Here is a 22,406-nt window from a genome sequence, read left to right on the forward strand (position 1 = left end):
CCGCATCAGTTGAACAAGTTGGCTGTGTTTTAGGGGAGAGGGTTGAGGGAAAATGACTTTGTAGGGGCATAGTTTGTTCTGTTCGTTTCTTTTTGTTTTTGTTCGTTTTTTTTCCATAAACTCATTAGTCATCCATCACCCTTATCACCCTTTTGCCTTTGGGAAGTTTTTTTTTTCTCCCCGGGTAGTGGTATAGATTGGGGTAGTTGGGTGGGTGTAGCACTCTTTTCCATCTGTAGGCTAGCTAGCATACATTATTTTGTCCCGTTCTCTTTCTGCCTCTTCTTTCTGACATCGTGTGAATGCGTGAATAAAAGATGTAAAAATATATTTCATTTTAAGTGGTCTGCTGTTTGTGTTAGAGGGTGGTCGACTCGAGCGAATCCTGGGTAAAATTATACGAAACATACCTTAGACTCGACAACACATCACAGCGCCACATCCCACATATAGAAACCACACATCACAGCGCCACATCCCACATATAGACACTGCGCCACATCCCACATATAGACACTACACATCACAGCGCCACATCCCACATATAGACACCTCACATCACAGCGCCACATCCCACATATAGACACCTCACATCACAGCGCCACATCCCACATATAGACACTACACATCACAGCGCCACATCCCACATATAGACACCTCACATCACAGCGCCACATCCCACATATAGACACTACACATCACAGCGCCACATCCCACATATAGACACTACACATCACAGCGCCACATCCCACATATAGACACTACACATCACAGCGCCACATCCCCGACCTGTCTGATAAAAACGGAGTGCTCAAACCCAGCAGACGAATGAGAAAGACGATATGAAGTGAATGCCTCAATGAAGCGAAACACAACCAACTAGAAAAGGAAAACGCCATATTGCTTTTTCGCGACGACCTGAAATCAGGACTTAGTGCTTTCTGGACTGTTCAGCTGACCAGCACAACACTGCCCTTCAGACAGCACTGAACAAGCACGCCCCTGCATCTTGTTGCAGAGTGTCGTCCAGGAAGGTGTCGTGTCCATGGTTTGGGTTTCTTGGTGAGGAACTGCTGGCAGCGAAGAGACAGAGGCGACATGCGGAAGCACAGTGGAAGGTATCTGGTTTAACTGTCTGCAAACAAATCTCACCTTTCTTGTGCACAAAGCCAAGACTGTTTTTCAACACCAAGATCTCCGAAGCTAAATCAAGCAAAGAACTATATTGCATTACAAATAAGCTTTGTGGCAGAACAAAATCTTCTTTGCTTCCTTCTATCTATCCATGTTCAGTACTGTCCAGTGTCTTCTCGGATTTTTTCTTTTAAAAAATTGTTAACCTCGGGAAAGAACTGGATTCACAGTCAGCTGTGTCACATCATTGGGAAAAGAATTTCAAGGTGTTCCTATTGTTGCTTTCGCACCTGTTTCAGAGACAATGTACGTAGTGTGTTGAAAAAGTCTGCTCCAAAAACATGTGACCTGGACCCCCTTCCCACACCACAACTGTATGAGTGTTTGGATGTTGTTTTGCCTGCACTTACAAACATTATAAATGATTCTTTTTCTGGTGTCTTCCCTGATGTATACAAAACTGCACATGTTAAGCCCCTGCTAAAGAAAGCCACTCTAAATCACAATGACCTCAAAAGTTTTCGCCCTGCATCCAGCCATGCTTTTGGGTCCAAAATTATTGAAAAAAATTGTTCTCTCCCAACTTTCAGATCATTTAGCTTTAAACAACCTGTTCTCTTCTTTTCAGTCAGCATAGAGATCTGCCCATAGCACTGAAACTGTTCTGTTGAAAGTAGTTAATGACATGTTACTGTCTGTTGATGAAGGTAAACTATCTGTGATAACTTTGCTCGATATGTCGGCTGCGTTTGACACAATAGACCACAGTATACTCCTTTCCAGACTTGAACATGTTTTGGGGATTCACTCAACAGTTCTGAGTTGGGTTTCGTCATACCTATCCAACCGCTTCCAGATTGTCTCTGTCAGTAACTTTAAGTCTGATCCAACCCTGATCTCCCATGGTGTGCCACAAGGCTCTGTCCTGGGCCCCGTTCTGTTCATTCTGTACACTGCTCCTCTTTCTGATGTCATTTCTGGCCATTCTGTTCTTCGTCACTCTTTTGCTGATGATACTCAGCTACAAAAGTCTGCAGAACCAAACCAAGTACAGTCTGATTCTGTTAATGCAGGGTTGTATTCTCGATGTTAAATCCTGGATAACATTCAACAAAGTTAAATGATGACAAAACCGAAGCTATGATTATTTCCTCTGCAGGAATGTCCACATCTATTTCTGTTTCTGCCTCAATTGTGGTTGGTGATGCCACAGTTCAGTTTTCTAAATCAGCAAGGAACCTTGGAGTCATTCTTGACTCAGATCTCAGCATGCATGCTCAGGTCATAAATCTGATACGCATAGTCAGTTGTGAACTTCGTCTCATCAACTCTACCCGTCAGTACCTTTCTGTTGAAACTACTAAAACTCTTATTTCTGCTTTTGTGCTGTCACGAATTGACTGCTGTAATTCTCTTCTCATAGGCTGTCCACATAATATTCTTCAGCGAATTCAAAAACTTCCAAACAATGCTGCCCGTCTGACTCTCAGAGTCCCAAGTACTGATCACATTTCTCCTCACCTCCGCACTCTACACTGGCTCCCCATTGAAGCGAGAATTAAATACAAAGTTGTGTGTCTTTGCTATTCTGCTTTCCACTCCGCTGGACCTACATATCTTTCTGACCTCATCAGTGTTTACGCTCCAGCAAGAAATCTCCGCTCTTCCTCTGATTGTTACCTTTTGAAACTTCCACGTGTCAATACAAGAACCTATGGTGAACGTTCTTTCTTCTTTGCTGTTCCTCACATCTGGAACAACCTTCCTCATCATAATAAAAATTATCCGTGCATCTGATTCTATTTCTGCTTTTCGCTCATCACTAAAAACTCATCTTTATAAAACCTATCTATAAGCACTCTCAGCTTCCTTGTTCTCTACACCACCCATGTCAACTCACTTTGGATGTATGTAGAGTGGGAGGGGGAGAGTGTGCGTGGAGGGGTGGGAGGGAGGGTTTTTTGAGAAAGAGTAGTCATGAATGTTTTATGTAACTTGTAATATGTTTCTTTCATGTAAAGCACCCTGAGCTCTTAAAAAGGGCGCTATATAAATGTACATTATTATTATTATTATCAAAATCACATACCCACTGTCAACGAAAACAAAACTTGTTCCACACCCACTTCCGACAAACAAAACAACAACAACAAAAGAGAAGATATCCGTCAATTATATTTCTCATACTCCACCCTACACACGTGTGGAATCTAGCACATAAATGAAAATGTCTTTTTATACTCCAGCCTACACACGTGTGGAATCTCGCACATAAATGAAAATGTCTTTTTATACTCCAGCCTACACACGTGTGGAATCTCGCACATAAATGAAAATGTCTTTTTATACTCCAGCCTACACACGTGTGGAATCTCGCACATAAATGAAAATGACTTTTTATACTCCAGCCTACACACGTGTGGAATCTCGCACATAAATGAAAATGACTTTTTATACTCCAGCCTACAAACGTGCACATAAATGAAAATGACTTTTTATACTCCAGCCTACAAACGTGCACATAAATGAAAATGACTTTTTGGAGAGAAAAAATCATCATGAAAAGAGAGAACCTGGCGCTTTTACTCTTTCATCATTCGATATCGTTGCCCCACGAATGCTGCTCTATCTCCTGCCAGTTTATTTGTGGTGACACACGCTAGGACGCAGTTGTTGAAGTCTTCATAGCCCTCAAAGACTGCTGTTATTGTCATGGAGTTTTGTGGCCCACTGGGCCCACAGCTGTTCGCTGACAGCCAAACACCTTGCACACCATCAAACACAGCTTGTCACAACGGCATTACATGAAAATATATTGCGAAGGGCAACATTTTCATCCAGCAATTCTTACTGCGCAAATAAATATGCTTGTTAATTGAAAACAATAAAAATTCAGAATATATCATTATGCAAGAGAGGAGGCAGAACTCAGAAGTCAAAACGTGTTTTTATTCCAGGATTAAGATTTTAGGCATGGCTCATTCTTCTGATCTGTCCTTGCTAATCTACATCAGTTACAATAGCACATATATATTTAATGAAAAGGGAGAAAGAGAGGTTCGAACCTGCCGAGGACCAGGACAAAAAAAGGCGGCAATACAAGGGCATCCAGGAGTCATGACCTGGGTGCGGCCCGGCCCCATTGCAGTGTACGGAGTTAAGGGCCGAAACACTTGACTGAGGGGGCCATCTTCTCTGAAGACCTTGTACTGTCCAGCTCTCCCTGGTTTCTTATCACTATATATATGTGTATCACTATATATATGTGTATATATATATATATATATCTCTCTCTCTCTCTCTCTCTCTATATATATATATATATATATATATATATATATATATATTGGGGGTGGAGAGAGAGAGAGAACGGCTTCTTCCTTGCTGTGGAGAAGCATTCTTACCCATAGTTTGGAAGGGATCTCTGGGGATTTTTTAAGGAAGAATATGTCTCTGAAAAACTAACATGCTCAGAAAACCGAAGGGTAAAAACAGAATTTTGAATAAAACAAAAATAGTCGGAACATTTTCTTGAAATTTTCAAGTGGAAGAATACCAGACATTCCACAGGGGTCGTTAACAAGGGTAAACAATCTACAGCGGACTATGAAAAACTGATGGCAAATCCGAAGCATCTGAAAACGTTCAAAGATAATGAATGGCAACAAGTAACAAATAACACTCAGTCCAGCAACAGACCAGGGGATGAAAACGTTCAAAGATAATGAATGGCAACAAGTAACAAATAACACTCAGTCCAGCAACAGACCAGGGGATGAAAACGTTCAAAGATAATGAATGGCAACAAGTAACAAATAACACTCAGTCCAGCAACAGACCAGGGGATGAAAACGTTCAAAGATAATGAATGGCAACAAGTAACAAATAACACCCAGTCCAGCAACAGACCAGGGGATGAAAACGTTCAAAGATAATGAATGGCAACAAGTAACAAATAACACCCAGTCCAGCAACAGACCAGGGGATGAAAACGTTGCAGTTTTGATGCCAACATGTGCAGAGACACCACAAAGTGTTTACGACAACGGCAGGTTGTGATGATGTAGGATGTGCTGCGCCGCCTGGCGGCCTGACTGCAGTGCCCCGTGCAGAGTGGAGTAGTGGTGCGGGCTGCACGCCTCTCCTGCCAACTGCACCACAGGCCTCTGCCCACACACACCAACATCAACATCAACTGTCCACACACACCAACATCAACTGTCCACACACACCAAAATCAACTGTCCACACACACCAACACATCAACTGTCCACACACACCAAAATCAACTGCCCACACACACCAACATCAACTGTCCACACACACACCAACATCAACTGTCCACACACACCAACATCAACTGTCCACACACACCGACACATCAACTGTCCACACACACCAACATCAACTGCCCACACACACCGACACATCAACTGTCCACACACCGACACATCAACTGCCCACACACACCAACATCACCTGTCCACACACACAACACATCAACTGTCCACACACACCAACATCAACTGCCCACACACACCAACATCACCTGTCCACACACACCAACACATCAACTGTCCACACACACAGACATCAACTGTCCACACACACCGACATCAACTGTCCACACACACCAGCATCAACTGTCCACACACACCAACATCAACTGTCCACACACACCAACATCAACTGTCCACACACACCAACATCAACTGCCCACACACACCAACATCAACTGTCCACACACACCGACATGAACTGTCCACACACACCAACATCAACTACACACACCAACACATCAACTGTCCGCACACAACAACACATCAACTGTCACACACACCAACATCAACTGTCACACACACAACAACATCAACTGTCCACACACACACCAAAATCACCTGTCCACACACACCAACATCAACTGTCCACACACACCGACATCAACTGTCCGCACACACCAACACATCAACTGTCCACACACACCAACACATCAACTGTCACACACACAACAACATCAACTGTCCACACACACCGACATCAACTGTCCACACACACCAGCATCAACTGTCCACACACACCAACATCAACTGTCCACACACACCAACATCAACTGTCCACACACACACCAAAATCAACTGTCCACACACACCAACACATCAACTGTCCACACACACCAGCATCAACTGTCCGCACACACCAGCATCAACTGTCCACACACACCAACACATCAACTGTCCACACACACCAGCATCAACTGTCCGCACACACCAGCATCAACTGTCCACACACACCAACATCAACTGCCCACACACAAACCAGCATCAACTGTCCACACACACCAACACATCAACTGTCCACACACACCAACTTCAACTGCCCACACACAAACTAGCATCAACTGTCCACACACAAACCAGCATCAACTGTCCACACACACCAACACATCAACTGTCACACACACCAACACATCAACTGCCCACACACACCAACATCACCTGTCCACACACACCAACATCAACTGTCCACACATGCCAACATCACCTGCCCACACACACCAACATCACCTGTCCACACACACCAACATCAACTGTCCACAAACACCAACATCAACACACCAACACATCAACTGTCCACACACACCAACATCAACACACCAACATCAACTGTCCGCCACACACACCAACGCCATCAAGCCTTTGGGCTGTTTCGTTGTTGTTTTTTTTCGTTTTTCAACCTCAACTCCTATCGTAGATGCACGTGCGTGTAATGAACACATGGCCATAACCGTTCTGTGACACATCGGCAACAAAATATGAAAGGGGCGGGGTAGGGGGTGGGCGATGGGGGGTCCGGGGGGGGTGGAGGTATCATATAACGTTTAACAACAAGATTAAAGCTTCCCCAGCAACATGTGACAGCCTCTGTGTGAGTGTGTGTGTGTCTGTGTGTGTGTCTGTGTGTCTGTGTGTGTGTGTGTGTGTGTGTGTGTCTATGTGTGTGTGTGTACACAACTGTTGGTGTGAACACGGCACAGACAGCAGTGTACAGACTGACCTGGGGGAGGGAAGGGGGTGGGTGATGTGTGTGTACAGACTGACAACATGGGGGGAGGGGGGGGCGACGTGTGTTGTACAGACTGACCTGGGGGAGGGTAGGGGGTGGGTGATGTGTGGTGACAGACTGACCTGGGGGGAAGGTAGGGGGTGGGTGATGTGTAGGGGTGGGTGATGTGTGTGTACAGACTGACCTGGGGGGAGGGTAGGGGGGTGGGTGATGTGTGTGTACAGACTGACCTGGGGGGGAAGGTAGGGGGGTGGGTGATGTGTGTGTACAGACTGACCTGGGGGGGAAGGCAGGGTCTGGGTGATGTGTGTGTACAGACTGACCTGGGGGGAAGGCAGGGTCTGGGTGATGTGTGTGTACAGACTGACCTGGGGGGAAGGCAGGGGGTGTGTGATGTGTGTGTACAGACTGACCTGGGGGGAGGGAAGGGGGTGGGTGATGTGTGTGTACAGACTGACCTGGGGGGAGGGTAGGGGGTGGGTGATGTGTGTGTACAGACTGACCTGGGGGGAGGGCAGGGGGTGGGTGATGTGTGTGTACAGACTGACCTGGGGGGAGGGAAGGGGGTGGGTGATGTGTGTGTACAGACTGACCTGGGGGGAGGGCAGGGTCTGGGTGATGTGTGTGTACAGACTGACCTGGGGGGAGGGTAAGGGGTGGGTGATGTGTGTGTACAGACTGACCTGGGGGGGAAGGCAGGGTCTGGGTGATGTGTGTGTACAGACTGACCTGGGGGGAGGGCAGGGGGTGGGTGATGTGTGTGTACAGACTGACCTGGGGGGGAAGGCAGGGTCTGGGTGATGTGTGTGTACAGACTGACCTGGGGGGGAAGGCAGGGTCTGGGTGATGTGTGTGTACAGACTGACCTGGGGGGAAGGCAGGGGGTGGGTGATGTGTGTGTACAGACTGACCTGGGGGGAAGGCAGGGGGTGGGTGATGTGTGTGTACAGACTGACCTGGGGGGAGGGAAGGGGGTGGGTGATGTGTGTGTACAGACTGACCTGGGGGGAGGGTAAGGGGTGGGTGATGTGTGTGTACAGACTGACCTGGGGGGAGGGAAGGGGGTGGGTGATGTGTGTGTACAGACTGACCTGGGGGGGAAGGCAGGGGGTGGGTGATGTGTGTGTACAGACTGACCTGGGGGAAGGGTAAGGGGTGGGTGATGTGTGTGTACAGACTGACCTGGGGGGAGGGTAAGGGGTGGGTGATGTGTGTGTACAGACTGACCTGGGGGGAAAGTAAGGGGTGGGTGATGTGTGTGTGCAGACTGACCTGGGGGGGAAGGCAGGGGGTGGGTGATGTGTGTGTACAGACTGACCTGGGGGGAGGGAAGGGGGGGGGGTGATGTGTGTGTACAGACTGACCTGGGGGGAGGGTAAGGTGTGGGTGATGTGTGTGTACAGACTGACCTGGGGGGAGGGTAAGGTGTGGGTGATGTGTGTGTACAGACTGACCTGGGGGGAGGGTAAGGTGTGGGTGATGTGTGTGTACAGACTGACCTGGGGGGGAAGGCAGGGGGTGTGTGATGTGTGTGTACAGACTGACCTGGGGGGGAAGGCAGGGGGTGTGTGATGTGTGTGTACAGACTGACCTGGGGGGGAAGGCAGGGGGTGTGTGATGTGTGTGTACAGACTGACCTGGGGGGGAAGGCAGGGGGTGTGTGATGTGTGTGTACAGACTGACCTGGGGGGAGGGTAAGGTGTGGGTGATGTGTGTGTACAGACTGACCTGGGGGGGAAGGCAGGGGGTGGGTGATGTGTGTGTACAGACTGACCTGGGGGGAGGGTAAGGGGTGGGTGATGTGTGTGTACAGACTGACCTGGGGGGAAGGCAGGGGGTGGGTGATGTGTGTGTACAGACTGACCTGGGGGGAAGGCAGGGGGTGGGTGATGTGTGTGTACAGACTGACCTGGGGGGAGGGAAGGGGGTGGGTGATGTGTGTGTACAGACTGACCTGGGGGGAGGGTAAGGGGTGGGTGATGTGTGTGTACAGACTGACCTGGGGGGAGGGAAGGGGGTGGGTGATGTGTGTGTACAGACTGACCTGGGGGGGAAGGCAGGGGGTGTGTGATGTGTGTGTACAGACTGACCTGGGGGGAGGGTAAGGGGTGGGTGATGTGTGTGTACAGACTGACCTGGGGGGAGGGTAGGGGGGGGGGATGATGTGTGTGTACAGACTGACCTGGGGGGAGGGTAGGGGGTGGGTGATGTGTGTGTACAGACTGACCTGGGGGGAGGGTAGGGGGGGGGGTGATGTGTGTGTACAGACTGACCTGGGGGGAGGGTAGGGGGTGGGTGATGTGTGTGTACAGACTGACCTGGGGGGAAGGCAGGGTCTGGGTTTATGTGTGTGTACAGACTGACCTGGGGGGAGGGCAGGGGGTGGGTGATGTGTGTGTACAGACTGACCTGGGGGGAAGGCAGGGGGTGGGTGATGTGTGTGTACAGACTGACCTGGGGGGAGGGCAGGGGGTGGGTGATGTGTGTGTACAGACTGACCTGGGGGGAGGGTAAGGGGTGGGTGATGTGTGTGTACAGACTGACCTGGGGGGAGGGTAAGGGGTGGGTGATGTGTGTGTACAGACTGACCTGGGGGGAGGGTAAGGGGTGGGTGATGTGTGTGTACAGACTGACCTGGGGGGAGGGTAAGGTGTGGGTGATGTGTGTGTACAGACTGACCTGGGGGGGAAGGCAGGGGGTGGGTGATGTGTGTGTACAGACTGACCTGGGGGGGAAGGCAGGGGGTGTGTGATGTGTGTGTACAGACTGACCTGGGGGGAGGGTAAGGGGTGGGTGATGTGTGTGTACAGACTGACCTGGGGGGAGGGTAGGGGGTGGGTGATGTGTGTGTACAGACTGACCTGGGGGGAAGGCAGGGGGTGGGTGATGTGTGTGTACAGACTGACCTGGGGGGAGGGCAGGGGGTGTGTGATGTGTGTGTACAGACTGACCTGGGGGGAGGGTAGGGGGGGGGGATGATGTGTGTGTACAGACTGACCTGGGGGGAGGGTAGGGGGGGGGGGTGATGTGTGTGTACAGACTGACCTGGGGGGAGGGTAGGGGGGGGGGGGTGATGTGTGTGTACAGACTGACCTGGGGGGAGGGAAGGGGGTGGGTGATGTGTGTGTACAGACTGACCTGGGGGGAGGGTAGGGGGTGGGTGATGTGTGTGTACAGACTGACCTGGGGGGAGGGCAGGGGACGGGGCAGCAGGTGGTGCAGGTCCAGAGGCAGGCCTGTGGCCAGGTAGCTGTAGGCCCCGCGGGTGTGAGGGTTCGAGTGCCACTTGGTCCTGTACACATCTCACACACACACACACACACACACACACACACACACACACACACACATACACACACACACATGCGCGCACACACACTCGCGTTAACTACCATGTATCATGATAATGATAATATCAATGATCAAGGCTTCACTGCTGAACGCTTCAAGTCACTTGAATGAAATGACGAATTTGCTGAAACCATTCCAGATTCACAGTCGGCACAAAAGCACTGTCAGCAAAGATTTCCGTGTGGAGTTTTTAGACAGAGCCTTATTTCACGCTTTCCCCGTAACGTGTGTCCTCACGTGGCAATAGCTATCTTCACTGGTTTGTCCAGCAGCCAGAAGTGAGCCATAACGTGTGTCCTCACGTGGCAATAGCTATCTTCACTGGTTTGTCCAGCAGCCAGAAGTGAGCCATAACGTGTGTCCTCACGTGGCAATGGCTGATATCTTCACTGGTTTGTCCAGCAGCCAGAAGTGAGCCATAACGTGTGTCCTCACGTGGCAATGGCTGATATCTTCACTGGTTTGTCCAGCAGCCAGAAGTGAGCCATAACGTGTGTCTTCACGTGGCAATGGCTGATATCTTCACTGGTTTGTCCAGCAGCCAGAAGTGAGCCATAACGTGTGTCCTCACGTGGCACTGGCTGATATCTTCACTGGTTTGTCCAGCAGCCAGAAGTGAGCCATAACGTGTGTCCTCACGTGGCACTGGCTGATATCTTCACTGGTTTGTCCAGCAGCCAGAAGTGAGCCATAACGTGTGTCCTCACGTGGCACTGGCTGATATCTTCACTGGTTTGTCCAGCAGCCAGAAGTGAGCCATAACGTGTGTCCTCACGTGGCACTGGCTGATATCTTCACTGGTTTGTCCAGCAGCCAGAAGTGAGCCATAACGTGTGTCCTCACGTGGCAATGGCTGATATCTTCACTGGTTTGTCCAGCAGCCAGAAGTGAGCGATTAAAAAGAGAAACCCATCCACAAAACTGACCAACCATATGGGAATTTAGCCTTCTGCATACATTGACCACTGCTGACTTCCCCATTCCCTTTTCTTCCTTCTGTCTGCAAAGACCATGACACCACAAAGACTTCACTCTGCTACACGGGTCCTCTTGCTCTGATCCCCTCACCCCCCCACCCACCACCCCCACCCCACCCCCTCACCTCCCCTCTCTCTGGAAGACACTTCACACAATTCTGACCTCAGGAGTCGAGAAGGGGCAGGCAATTCAGGCTTGCCAAGGAAGAAGGCCAGCAACTCGTGCAGAACGTCCTTGACCTCTGACTCCGGAAGTGTTTCCATGACAGTAGCAGCCTCCCCACCGGCCCAGGCCACGATGCAGCAGCGGTGTGTGCGGACAGGGGTCAGCATGCACACGTCCTGCCACCACTGCCGGCCGTCCTGTAGGCACAGAGTACTGGTCAGTGTGATGGCCGTCCTGTAGGCACAGAGTACTGGTCAGTGTGATGGCCGTCCTGTAGGCACAGAGTACTGGTCAGTGTGATGGCCGTTCTGTAGGCACAGAGTACTGGTCAGTGTGATGGCCGTCCTGTAGGGACAGAGTACTGGTCAGTGTGATGGCCGTCCTGTAGGCACAGAGTACTGGTCAGTGTGATGGCCGTTCTGTAGGCACAGAGTACTGGTCAGTGTGATGGCCGTCCTGTAGGGACAGAGTACTGGTCAGCGTTGTAGGAAGGACAGAGTACTGGTCAGCCCTATGTTGTAGGAAGGACCGAGTACTGGTCAGCCCTATGTTGTAGGAAGGACAGAGTACTGGTCAGTCCTATGTTGTAGGAAGGACAGAGTACTGGTCAGCCCTATGTTGTAGGAAGGACAGAGTACTGGTCAGTTGTAGGAAGGACAGAGTACTGGTCAGCGTTGTAGGAAGGACAGAGTACTGGTCAGTCCTATGTTGTAGGAAGGACAGAGTACTGGTCAGTCCTATGTTGTAGGAAGGACAGAGTACTGGTCAGTTGTAGGAAGGACAGAGTACTGGTCAGTCCTATGTTGTAGGAAGGACAGAGTACTGGTCAGTGTCGTTGTAGGAAGGACAGACTACTGGTCAGTGTCGTTGTAGGAAGGACAGACTACTGGTCAGTGTCGTTGTAGGAAGGACAGAGTACTGGTCAGTGTCGTTGTAGGAAGGACAGACTACTGGTCAGCGTTGTAGGATGGACAGAGTACTGGTCAGTCCTATGTTGTAGGAAGGACAGAGTACTGGTCAGACCTATGTTGTAGGAAGGACAGAGTACTGGTCAGTTGTAGGAAGGACAGAGTACTGGTCAGTCCTATGTTGTAGGAAGGACAGAGTACTGGTCAGTTGTAGGAAGGACAGAGTACTGGTCAGTGTCGTTGTAGGAAGGACAGAGTACTGGTCAGTCCTATGTTGTAGGAAGGACAGAGTACTGGTCAGTTGTAGGAAGGACAGAGTACTGGTCAGTCCTATGTTGTAGGAAGGACAGAGTACTGGTCAGTGTCGTTGTAGGAAGGACAGAGTACTGGTCAGTTGTAGGAAGGACAGTGTACTGGTCAGTGTTGTTGTAGGAAGGACAGACTACTGGTCAGTGTCGTTGTAGGAAGGACAGAGTACTGGTCAGTGTCGTTGTAGAAAGGACAGAGTACTGGTCAGTCCTATGTTGTAGGAAGGACAGAGTACTGGTCAGCGTCGTTGTAGGAAGGACAGAGTACTGGTCAGTTGTAGGAAGGACAGTGTACTGGTCAGTGTTGTTGTAGGAAGGACAGACTACTGGTCAGTGTCGTTGTAGGAAGGACAGAGTACTGGTCAGTCCTATGTTGTAGGAAGGACAGAGTACTGGTCAGTCCTATGTTGTAGGAAGGACAGAGTACTGGTCAGTTGTAGGAAGGACAGTGTACTGGTCAGTGTTGTTGTAGGAAGGACAGACTACTGGTCAGTGTCGTTGTAGGAAGGACAGAGTACTGGTCAGTCCTATGTTGTAGGAAGGACAGAGTACTGGTCAGTGTCGTTGTAGGAAGGACAGAGTACTGGTCAGTGTCGTTGTAGGAAGGACAGAGTACTGGTCAGTCCTATGTTGTAGGAAGGACAGAGTACTGGTCAGTCCTATGTTGTAGGAAGGACAGAGTACTGGTCAGTCCTTTGTTGTAGGAAGGACAGAGTACTGGTCAGTGTCGTTGTAGGAAGGACAGAGTACTGGTCAGTGTCGTTGTGGGAAGGACAGAGTACTGGTCAGTCCTATGTTGTAGGAAGGACAGAGTACTGGTCAGTCCTTTGTTGTAGGAAGGACAGAGTACTGGTCAGTGTCGTTGTAGGAAGGACAGAGTACTGGTCAGTCCTTTTTTGTAGGAAGGACAGAGTACTGGTCAGTCCTTTGTTGTAGGAAGGACAGAGTACTGGTCAGTCCTATGTTGTAGGAAGGACAGAGTACTGGTCAGTGTCGTCGTAGGAAGGACAGAGTACTGGTCAGTCCTATGTTGTAGGAAGGACAGAGTACTGGTCAGTTGTAGGAAGGACAGTGTACTGGTCAGTGTCGTTGTAGGAAGGACAGAGTACTGGTCAGTCCTTTGTTGTAGGAAGGACAGAGTACTGGTCAGTTGTAGGAAGGACAGAGTACTGGTCAGAGTCGTTGTAGGAAGGACAGAGTACTGGTCAGTTGTAGGAAGGACAGATTACTGGTCAGTCCTTTGTGACTGACTGTTGTAGGAAGGACAGTGTCAGTCCTTTGTTGTAGGAAGGACAGAGTACTGGTCAGTCCTTTGTTGTAGGAAGGACAGAGTACTGGTCAGTTGTAGGAAGGACAGATTACTGGTCAGTCCTTTGTGACTGACTGTTGTAGGAAGGACAGTGTCAGTCCTTTGTTGTAGGAAGGACAGAGTACTGGTCAGTCCTTTGTTGTAGGAAGGACAGAGTACTGGTCAGTCCTTTGTTGTAGGAAGGACAGAGTACTGGTCAGTCCTTTGTTGTAGGAAGGACAGAGTACTGGTCAGTCCTTTGTTGTAGGAAGGACAGAGTACTGGTCAGTCCTTTGTTGTAGGAAGGACAGAGTACTGGTCAGTCCTTTGTTGTAGGAAGGACAGAGTACTGGTCAGTCCTTTGTTGTAGGAAGGACAGAGTACTGGTCAGTCCTTTGTTGTAGGAAGGACAGAGTACTGGTCAGTCCTTTGTGACTGACTGTTGTAGGAAGGACAGTGTCAGTCCTTTGTTGTAGGAAGGACAGAGTACTGGTCAGTCCTTTGTTGTAGGAAGGACAGAGTACTGGTCAGTCCTTTGTTGTAGGAAGGACAGAGTACTGGTCAGTCCTTTGTTGTAGGAAGGACAGAGTACTGGTCAGTCCTTTGTTGTAGGAAGGACAGAGTACTGGTCAGTCCTTTGTTGTAGGAAGGACAGAGTACTGGTCAGTCCTTTGTTGTAGGAAGGACAGAGTACTGGTCAGTCCTTTGTGACTGACTGTTGTAGGAAGGACAGTGTCAGTCCTTTGTTGTAGGAAGGACAGAGTACTGGTCAGTCCTTTGTTGTAGGAAGGACAGAGTACTGGTCAGTCCTTTGTTGTAGGAAGGACAGAGTACTGGTCAGTCCTTTGTTGTAGGAAGGACAGAGTACTGGTCAGTCCTTTGTTGTAGGAAGGACAGAGTACTGGTCAGTCCTTTGTTGTAGGAAGGACAGAGTACTGGTCAGTCCTTTGTTGTAGGAAGGACAGAGTACTGGTCAGTCCTTTGTCGGCGGACTGCTGTGTCGTGGTGTCCGTCAGACAGCAGGCTGTTGTGTGCACGCTGTGTGTCTGTGTGTGCGTGACTCCGTGTTCTGTGTCGGTATGTGCGCCTGTGTCACTGCAAGCGTGATCCCTGAGTGCTGTCCATTTTCCTGCTTGTTTTTATTTCAGTCGTTTACCTGCTGCACACCCTTCCTTTCACTGTGCTTGATATCGGCCCTTTCACTGTGCTTGATATCGGCCCTTTCACTGTGCTTGATATCGGCCCTTTCACTGTGCTGTGCTTGATATCGGCCCTTTCACTGTGCTTGATATCGGCCCTTTCACTGTGCTGTGCTTGATGTCGGCCCTTTCACTGTGCTTGATATCGGCCCTTTCACTGTGCTTGATATCGGCCCATTTACTGTGCTTGATATCGGCCCTTTCACTGTGCTGTGCTTGATATCGGCCCTTTCACTGTGCAGTGCTTGATATCGGCCCTTTCACTGTGCTTGATATCGGCCCTTTCACTGTGCTGTGCTTGATATCGGCCCTTTCACTGTGCAGTGCTTGATATCGGCCCTTTCACTGTGCTTGATATCGGCCCTTTCACTGTGCTTGATATCGGCCCTTTCACTGTGCTTGATATCGGCCCTTTCACTGTGCTGTGCTTGATATCGGCCCTTTCACTGTGCAGTGCTTGATATCGGCCCTTTCACTGTGCTTGATATCGGCCCTTTCACTGTGCTTGATATCGGCCCTTTCACTGTGCTTGATATCGGCCCTTTCACTGTGCTGTGCTTGATATCGGCCCTTTCACTGTGCAGTGCTTGATATCGGCCCTTTCACTGTGCTTGATATCGGCCCTTTCACTGTGCTTGATATCGGCCCTTTCACTGTGCTTGATATCGGCCCTTTCACTGTGCTGTGCTTGATATCGGCCCTCTCACTGTGCTTGATATCGGCCCTCTCACTGTGTTTGATATCGGCGCTTTCACTGTGCTGTGCTTGATATCGGCCCTTTCACTGTGCTGTGCTTGATATCGGCCCTTTCACTGTGCAGTGCTTGATATCGGCCCTTTCACTGTGCTTGATATCGGCCCTTTCACTGTGTTTGATATCGGCCCTTTCACTGTGCAGTGCTTGATATCGGCCCTTTCACTGTGCTTGATATCGGCCCTTTCACTGTGCTTGATATCGGCCCTTTCACTGTGCTTGATATCTGATATCGGCCCTTTCACTGTGCTGTGCTTGATATCGGCCCTTTCACTGTGCTGTGTTTGATATCGGCCCTTTCACTGTGTTTGATATCGGCCCTTTCACTGTGCTTGATATCGGCCCATTTACTGTGCTTGATATCGGCCCTTTCACTGTGCTTGATATCGGCCCATTTACTGTGCTTGATATCGGCCCTTTCACTGTGCTGTGCTTGACATTGGCCCTTTCATTGTGCCTGATATCGATAAGTGCATTGCATTGTAATGAACTACTCTGTAGCAAGGTGAAGTGCACTGCATTGTAATGAACTACACTGAAGTGTACTGCATTGTAATGAACTACACTGAAGTGCATTGCATTGTAATGAACTACACTGAAGTGTACTGCATTGTAATGAACTACACTGAAGTGTACTGCATTGTAATGAACTACACTGAAGAGTACTGCATTGTAATGAACTACACTGAAGTGCATTGCATTGTAATGAACTACACTGTAGTACATTGCATTGTAATGAGCTACACTGTAGTACAATGCATTGTAATGAACTACACTGTAGCAAGGTGAAGTGCAATGCATCGTAATGAACTACACTGTAGCAAGGTGAAGTGCACTGCATCGTAATTAACTACACTGTAGCAAGGTGAAGTGCACTGCATCGTAATTAACTACACTGTAGCAAGGTGAAGTGCACTGCATCGTAATTAACTACACTGTAGCAAGGTGAAGTGCACTGCATCGTAATTAACTACACTGTAGCAAGGTGAAGTGCACTGCATCGTAATGAACTACTCTGTAGCAAGGTGAAGCGCACTGCATCGTAATGAACTACTCTGTAGCAAGGTGAAGCGCACTGCATCGTAATGAACTGCACTGTAGTGCATTGCATTGTAATGAGCTACACTGAAGTGCACTGCATCGTAATGAACTACACTGTAGCAAGGTGAAGTGCACTGCATCGTAATGAACTACTCTGTAGCAAGGTGAAGTGCACTGCATCGTAATGAACTACACTGTAGCAAGGTGAAGCGCACTGCATCGTAATGAACTACACTGTAGCAAGGTGAAGCGCACTGCATCGTAATGAACTACACTGTAGCAAGGTGAAGTGCACTGCATCGTAATTAACTACACTGTAGCAAGGTGAAGCGCACTGCATCGTAATGAACTACACTGTAGCAAGGTGAAGTGCACTGCATCGTAATGAACTACACTGTAGCAAGGTGAAGCGCACTGCATCGTAATGAACTACACTGTAGCAAGGTGAAGTGCACTGCATCGTAATGAACTACACTGTAGCAAGGTGAAGTGCACTGCATCGTAATGAACTACACTGTAGCAAGGTGAAGTACGCCGCAGCACACAGTACCTACCGACATGGTCTCCTTGTATCTGGCCGACTTGAACTGGGGCTTGACGTCATCCAGCCACAGAGGAATGACGCCTTCTACGTCATTTCCGAACATGCGCCTTTGCCAGTGGTCATCGGGAGGCGAGACAGAGGGAGGGTGGTGATGCAGAGAGGTCCCCTCGTCCCCCTCCCAGAACAGGAACGCCTTGGTGATGGCCCCAAAGCCAAAGGAGGAGATGGCGTCACGGTACCGGTCAGGCAAGGGAGGGACGAACAGCTGGGGGTTCTCTTTTAGGACCCCCATGGAGGCTGTCACGATCACGTGGTCTGCGTAGAATATGTCGCCATCTTCGCACTCGATCCTGACTGCGTAATCGCTCGCGGTTCTCTCGGAAATATAATCGTCTTTCGGGTTTCTGTGCGAGGTTTGACAGTTGCTGCTGACAGTTTGGTCCGTGTGCTCTTCAGCTGGGTGGGGATGAAGCGTGTCGCTGTGTCTGCCTTCTGCCGCACGTGCATCACGCTGTGGGTCCACAGTCAGGCTGTCGGTGCTGTGCTGCCTTCCGTCCGGCAGACTGCAGCGGTCCAGGTCGTCATCTGACGGTGTGGTTCCGGCACTGACTTCCTCATCAGCTGGGAGAATGACGTCTGCAGACCAGTGAATTTTTTTGACCACCTTGTTCAAACGCACGTGTTCAGGTGGTACCGAGTCTCTCAGCAGATGGTTGAAGACTTCAGCGATGCCTCCTGTGGTCTCCTTGGTCCCGTGTCCAGGGCAGAACACGTACTGCCCGGAGCCTGCCACACAGGGCAACCTACACTATGTTGTGTTTTGACAGACATGACACACAGGACACACAGGACTGGTCATGGGACAACTCACACTATGTTGTGTTTTGAAAGACAGGTGTGACCTTCGTAACATCCACCTAAAATGCCGTGGAGACAGTAAATGAAACAATACAGTATATAACGTAAAATGAAACAAATAATATATATATACACACACCAACGTTTTATGTTGCCTATGTAGTGGGATACATATATACATTTTCCGTGCTTATATGTATGTTAGCGCGCGCGCACACACACACCCACACACGCGCGCGCACACACACACAACACACATACACACGCACGCGCGCTTACATACACACAATGAAGTTTCAAACCCATATATGCCACACAATATTTGCTAAGCGGATTCCTGACCAGTATCATACCACTAACGCGCTAATCAGGCCGTGAGTGATGCAGACACAATTATTTGTGTACCTGTCATTGTGGATTTCTTCTGTATAATTTTGCCAGATGCTATGTTGCCATGGGTTCTATTTCAGTGCGCCAAGTGCGGGCTGAGCACGGGATCTCGGTTTATCGTCTCATCCCAATGACAAAACGCTCAGCTTGATTTTCCAGTCAAACCTGGGAGAAAAGGCAAGACCGGGACTCTAACCCTGACCTGACACACACTGTATCGGCAGGTGACCCTGACCCTCACACACACTGTATCAGCAGGTGACCCTGACCCTCACACACACTGTATCGACAGGTGACCCTGACCCTCACACACACTGTATCGGCAGGTGACCCTGACCCTCACACACACTGTATCGGCAGGTGACCCTGACCCTCACACACACTGTATCGACAGGTGACCCTGACCCTCACACACACTGTATCGACAGGTGACCCTGACCCTCACACACACTGTATCAGCAGGTGACCCTGACCCTCACACACACTGTATCAGCAGGTGACCCTGACCCTCACACACACTGTATCGGCAGGTGACCCTGACCCTCACACACACTGTATCAGCAGGTGACCCTGACCCTCACACACACTGTATCAGCAGGTGACCCTGACCCTCACACACACTGTATCAGCAGGTGACCCTGACCCTCACACACACTGTATCAGCAGGTGACCCTGACCCTCACACACACTGTATCGGCAGGTGACCCTGACCCTCACACACACTGTATCAGCAGGTGACCCTGACCCTCACACACACTGTATCGGCAGGTGACCCTGACCCTCACACACACTGTATCAGCAGGTGACCCTGACCCTCACACACACTTCATCACTCACCACACTCACACACCTGACCACAGTCGACCTGTACTCACCACGGTGACGCAGCGTACCACACTTCACTCACACTGTTCCTGCGTCACCACACTTCATCGCACATGACCTTAGCCAGTGCACGACCCTACTCAGCTGCTTAGCACCTCACACCACACTACACTGTTAGCAGTTACCCTTGCTCACACACACTGAACGAGAGTGACCTGACCCCATCTACACTGTTATCGTAAGTGACCCGACCTCACAAACTGTATCGGCAAGTACTACCCTGGACTCACTTTTTTCAATGACCTACTCTTCGCACATTCTGCAGCAGGGTGTGATGCCCACAAACATGTAATCGACAGGTTTACCCTGACTAACAGACTGTGAAGATGGGAGGACTGCAAAGAACATAAAAAGAGAGCCAAACTGACCCTTACCCACTGTAGAGGGACCTGATCCTCATCCCACTGTCCTGGCCTGCCCAACTCACACCACTGATCATCACGACCTGTACCATCACACTGCAGAGTGCATTACCTCAAACGAACATGTAATACAAAAGTGCCTGACGTATCACAACTGTATTCGACAAATTGCCCTAAAACACATTTATAGCATGGTATCCGACCTAAATTATTTCGGTGTCTGGTGACCCTGCCCTCCACCCCTTCCTAGCGTCGACCCTGACCCTCCACACACTCTGCTTCTCAGTCCCGGTCCCTCTACAACACTTTCGCGTGCCCATCAGCACTCCCCTTCCAGTGACGCTACTCCTTAGATGGTGATCAGCTGACTGACCTTCAGCCACTTCGATCGGCAGGTGATGACCTCCAGCATGTACAGAGTGACCCCCCTCACACATGTATCACAGGACCCCGCCTGGCACACCCGTATCACGGGAACCCATGAGCCTCCATGTCAATTCGGCAGGGGACCTGTGTTGCTTCAAAAACACGATCCACTGTTTCCGGATCCTACACACACTTACGCAATACCCTAGCTACCCTACTTACCCTATTTCTTCAGTACTCTGTATGCATGTTATTCGGAGTTGACACTGCTCACACACTGTATCGGCTACCCCTGCCCTACACACACTTATCTCAAGTTGCATCAGCTTCTAACACAGTATCGCGGTGACCCTACCCTCACCACACTGTATCGCAGATTATCTACCCTACAACATCGATCGGCAGGTCGACCTACTCCACCACCTATCGGCGTACGTGAGACAACTTCGCGGGACCATGAAGGATTTTACATGTTACCATGTGTCTCATTTTCTCTAGAAGATCTTTGTGTTTCTTTTATCGTCAACTCGCACAGTTTGTCTCTGACGCTTTCGTTTCCCGTGATCGGATAGCTGAGTGGTGATGGTGCCCAATTATCAAAGTGGATAACTGTTTCAGTAGCTGATGAATGTATTGGGAAAAAAAAAAAGTTGAAACCCCAGATATGAAAACTGAAAAGTTACCGTAAGAAGCTGATCCACAGTTCCCCCACTGTCCTGGCACTCCCAAGTCTCCAGCCACCTGCACATCACGCTCTGTTAGCATTGGACACTGGCAGAGTGCAGATATTATTCAAAATGGATATCATGTCGAAATACAAAAGCTGATAATCTGGTAGTTGTAAATGTTATTACTGACACAATTTAGCCTGAAAAAAGCATCATTATTATGTATTGTCATTACTAGTATAAATTATTTCGGTGATTCTTTGATGAAGACTCTCCCTCCTACCCCCATCTCTCTCTCTCTCTCTCTCTCTCTCTCCCTCCCTCTCTCTCTCTCTCAGTCACGGTCATTACTGTAGTACACATTTTCTCCCCTCAGCACCTTCCCCCTCTCCCTGTGCCAGCTAATCCTCCTTGTGGGATGGTCGGCACTCACCTGAACATGGCGGTTTTCAGGCCCTCCGACCCCTGCATGGAGTGTCTGCATGCTGGGTACATCCCCCTGTACAGGTGACCCACGGACACACTCACATCCTGGGCCGACTCCTTCCTGGGAACCTCAATGGAGGCGTCCTGTATGTCTTCCAGTACCTGTGGTTTGTGTCAATTTCTGTGTCTGATTTCCCGTGTATTGGCTACATACCAACCTACCTACATACCTAGCTACCTACTTACCTACCTTCTTCTTCTTCTTCATTTTCTGTTGTTGTTGTTGTTTTATTGCTGTTGTTGGCGACGTCGTCGTCGTCTCTATCCTCCTCCCGCTGCTGATCAGCATTATCTACAACCTTTGCAGTCAGCATTCTAAGCGCAGGTCATGACTGCGTCACACCCTCCTCCCGCTGCTGATCAGCATTATCTACAACCTTTGCAGTCAGCATTCTAAGCGCAGGTCATGACTACGTCACACCCCATGGTCCGTGGACAACTCGCAGGACCATTGATTTTTCTTTCATCATGTCATTCAGTCACATTTTCTTACGTTGGATAGTTGTTCTTTCTTTCTATCGTTTAACTCGCTAACAGTTCGTCTCTGTAAGTTTCGTTCCCACAGGAACGGCGATACGCTGAGTGGCTGACTGGCTGATTCCACTTTTCTAAAGGGCAAATACCTGATTTTCTCTAGAATAGCTTTGAATTTTATTTGG

General features: G+C 49.5%; 1 protein-coding gene across 1 annotated transcript in view; it reads right to left on the reverse strand.

Annotated features, from left to right (window-relative positions):
* Positions 1-3,292: 3,292 nt before the first annotated feature.
* Positions 3,293-22,406, reverse strand: part of LOC143285661 (spermine oxidase-like) — a 42,734-nt gene continuing 23,620 nt past the window's right edge. The window contains exons 5-11 of the mRNA XM_076593059.1: positions 21,695-21,849; positions 21,277-21,334; positions 20,601-20,681; positions 17,743-18,540; positions 11,689-11,888; positions 10,381-10,489; positions 3,293-5,300 (exon numbers count right to left, since the gene is read on the reverse strand). Coding sequence (XP_076449174.1) covers positions 5,172-5,300; positions 10,381-10,489; positions 11,689-11,888; positions 17,743-18,540; positions 20,601-20,681; positions 21,277-21,334; positions 21,695-21,849 — 1,530 coding nt within the window. The 3' untranslated portion in view covers positions 3,293-5,171. The remainder of the gene's footprint in view (positions 5,301-10,380; positions 10,490-11,688; positions 11,889-17,742; positions 18,541-20,600; positions 20,682-21,276; positions 21,335-21,694; positions 21,850-22,406) is intronic.

This window comes from Babylonia areolata, chromosome 9, assembly GCF_041734735.1.
Source record: "Babylonia areolata isolate BAREFJ2019XMU chromosome 9, ASM4173473v1, whole genome shotgun sequence".
Classification (NCBI taxonomy): domain Eukaryota; kingdom Metazoa; phylum Mollusca; class Gastropoda; order Neogastropoda; family Buccinidae; genus Babylonia; species Babylonia areolata.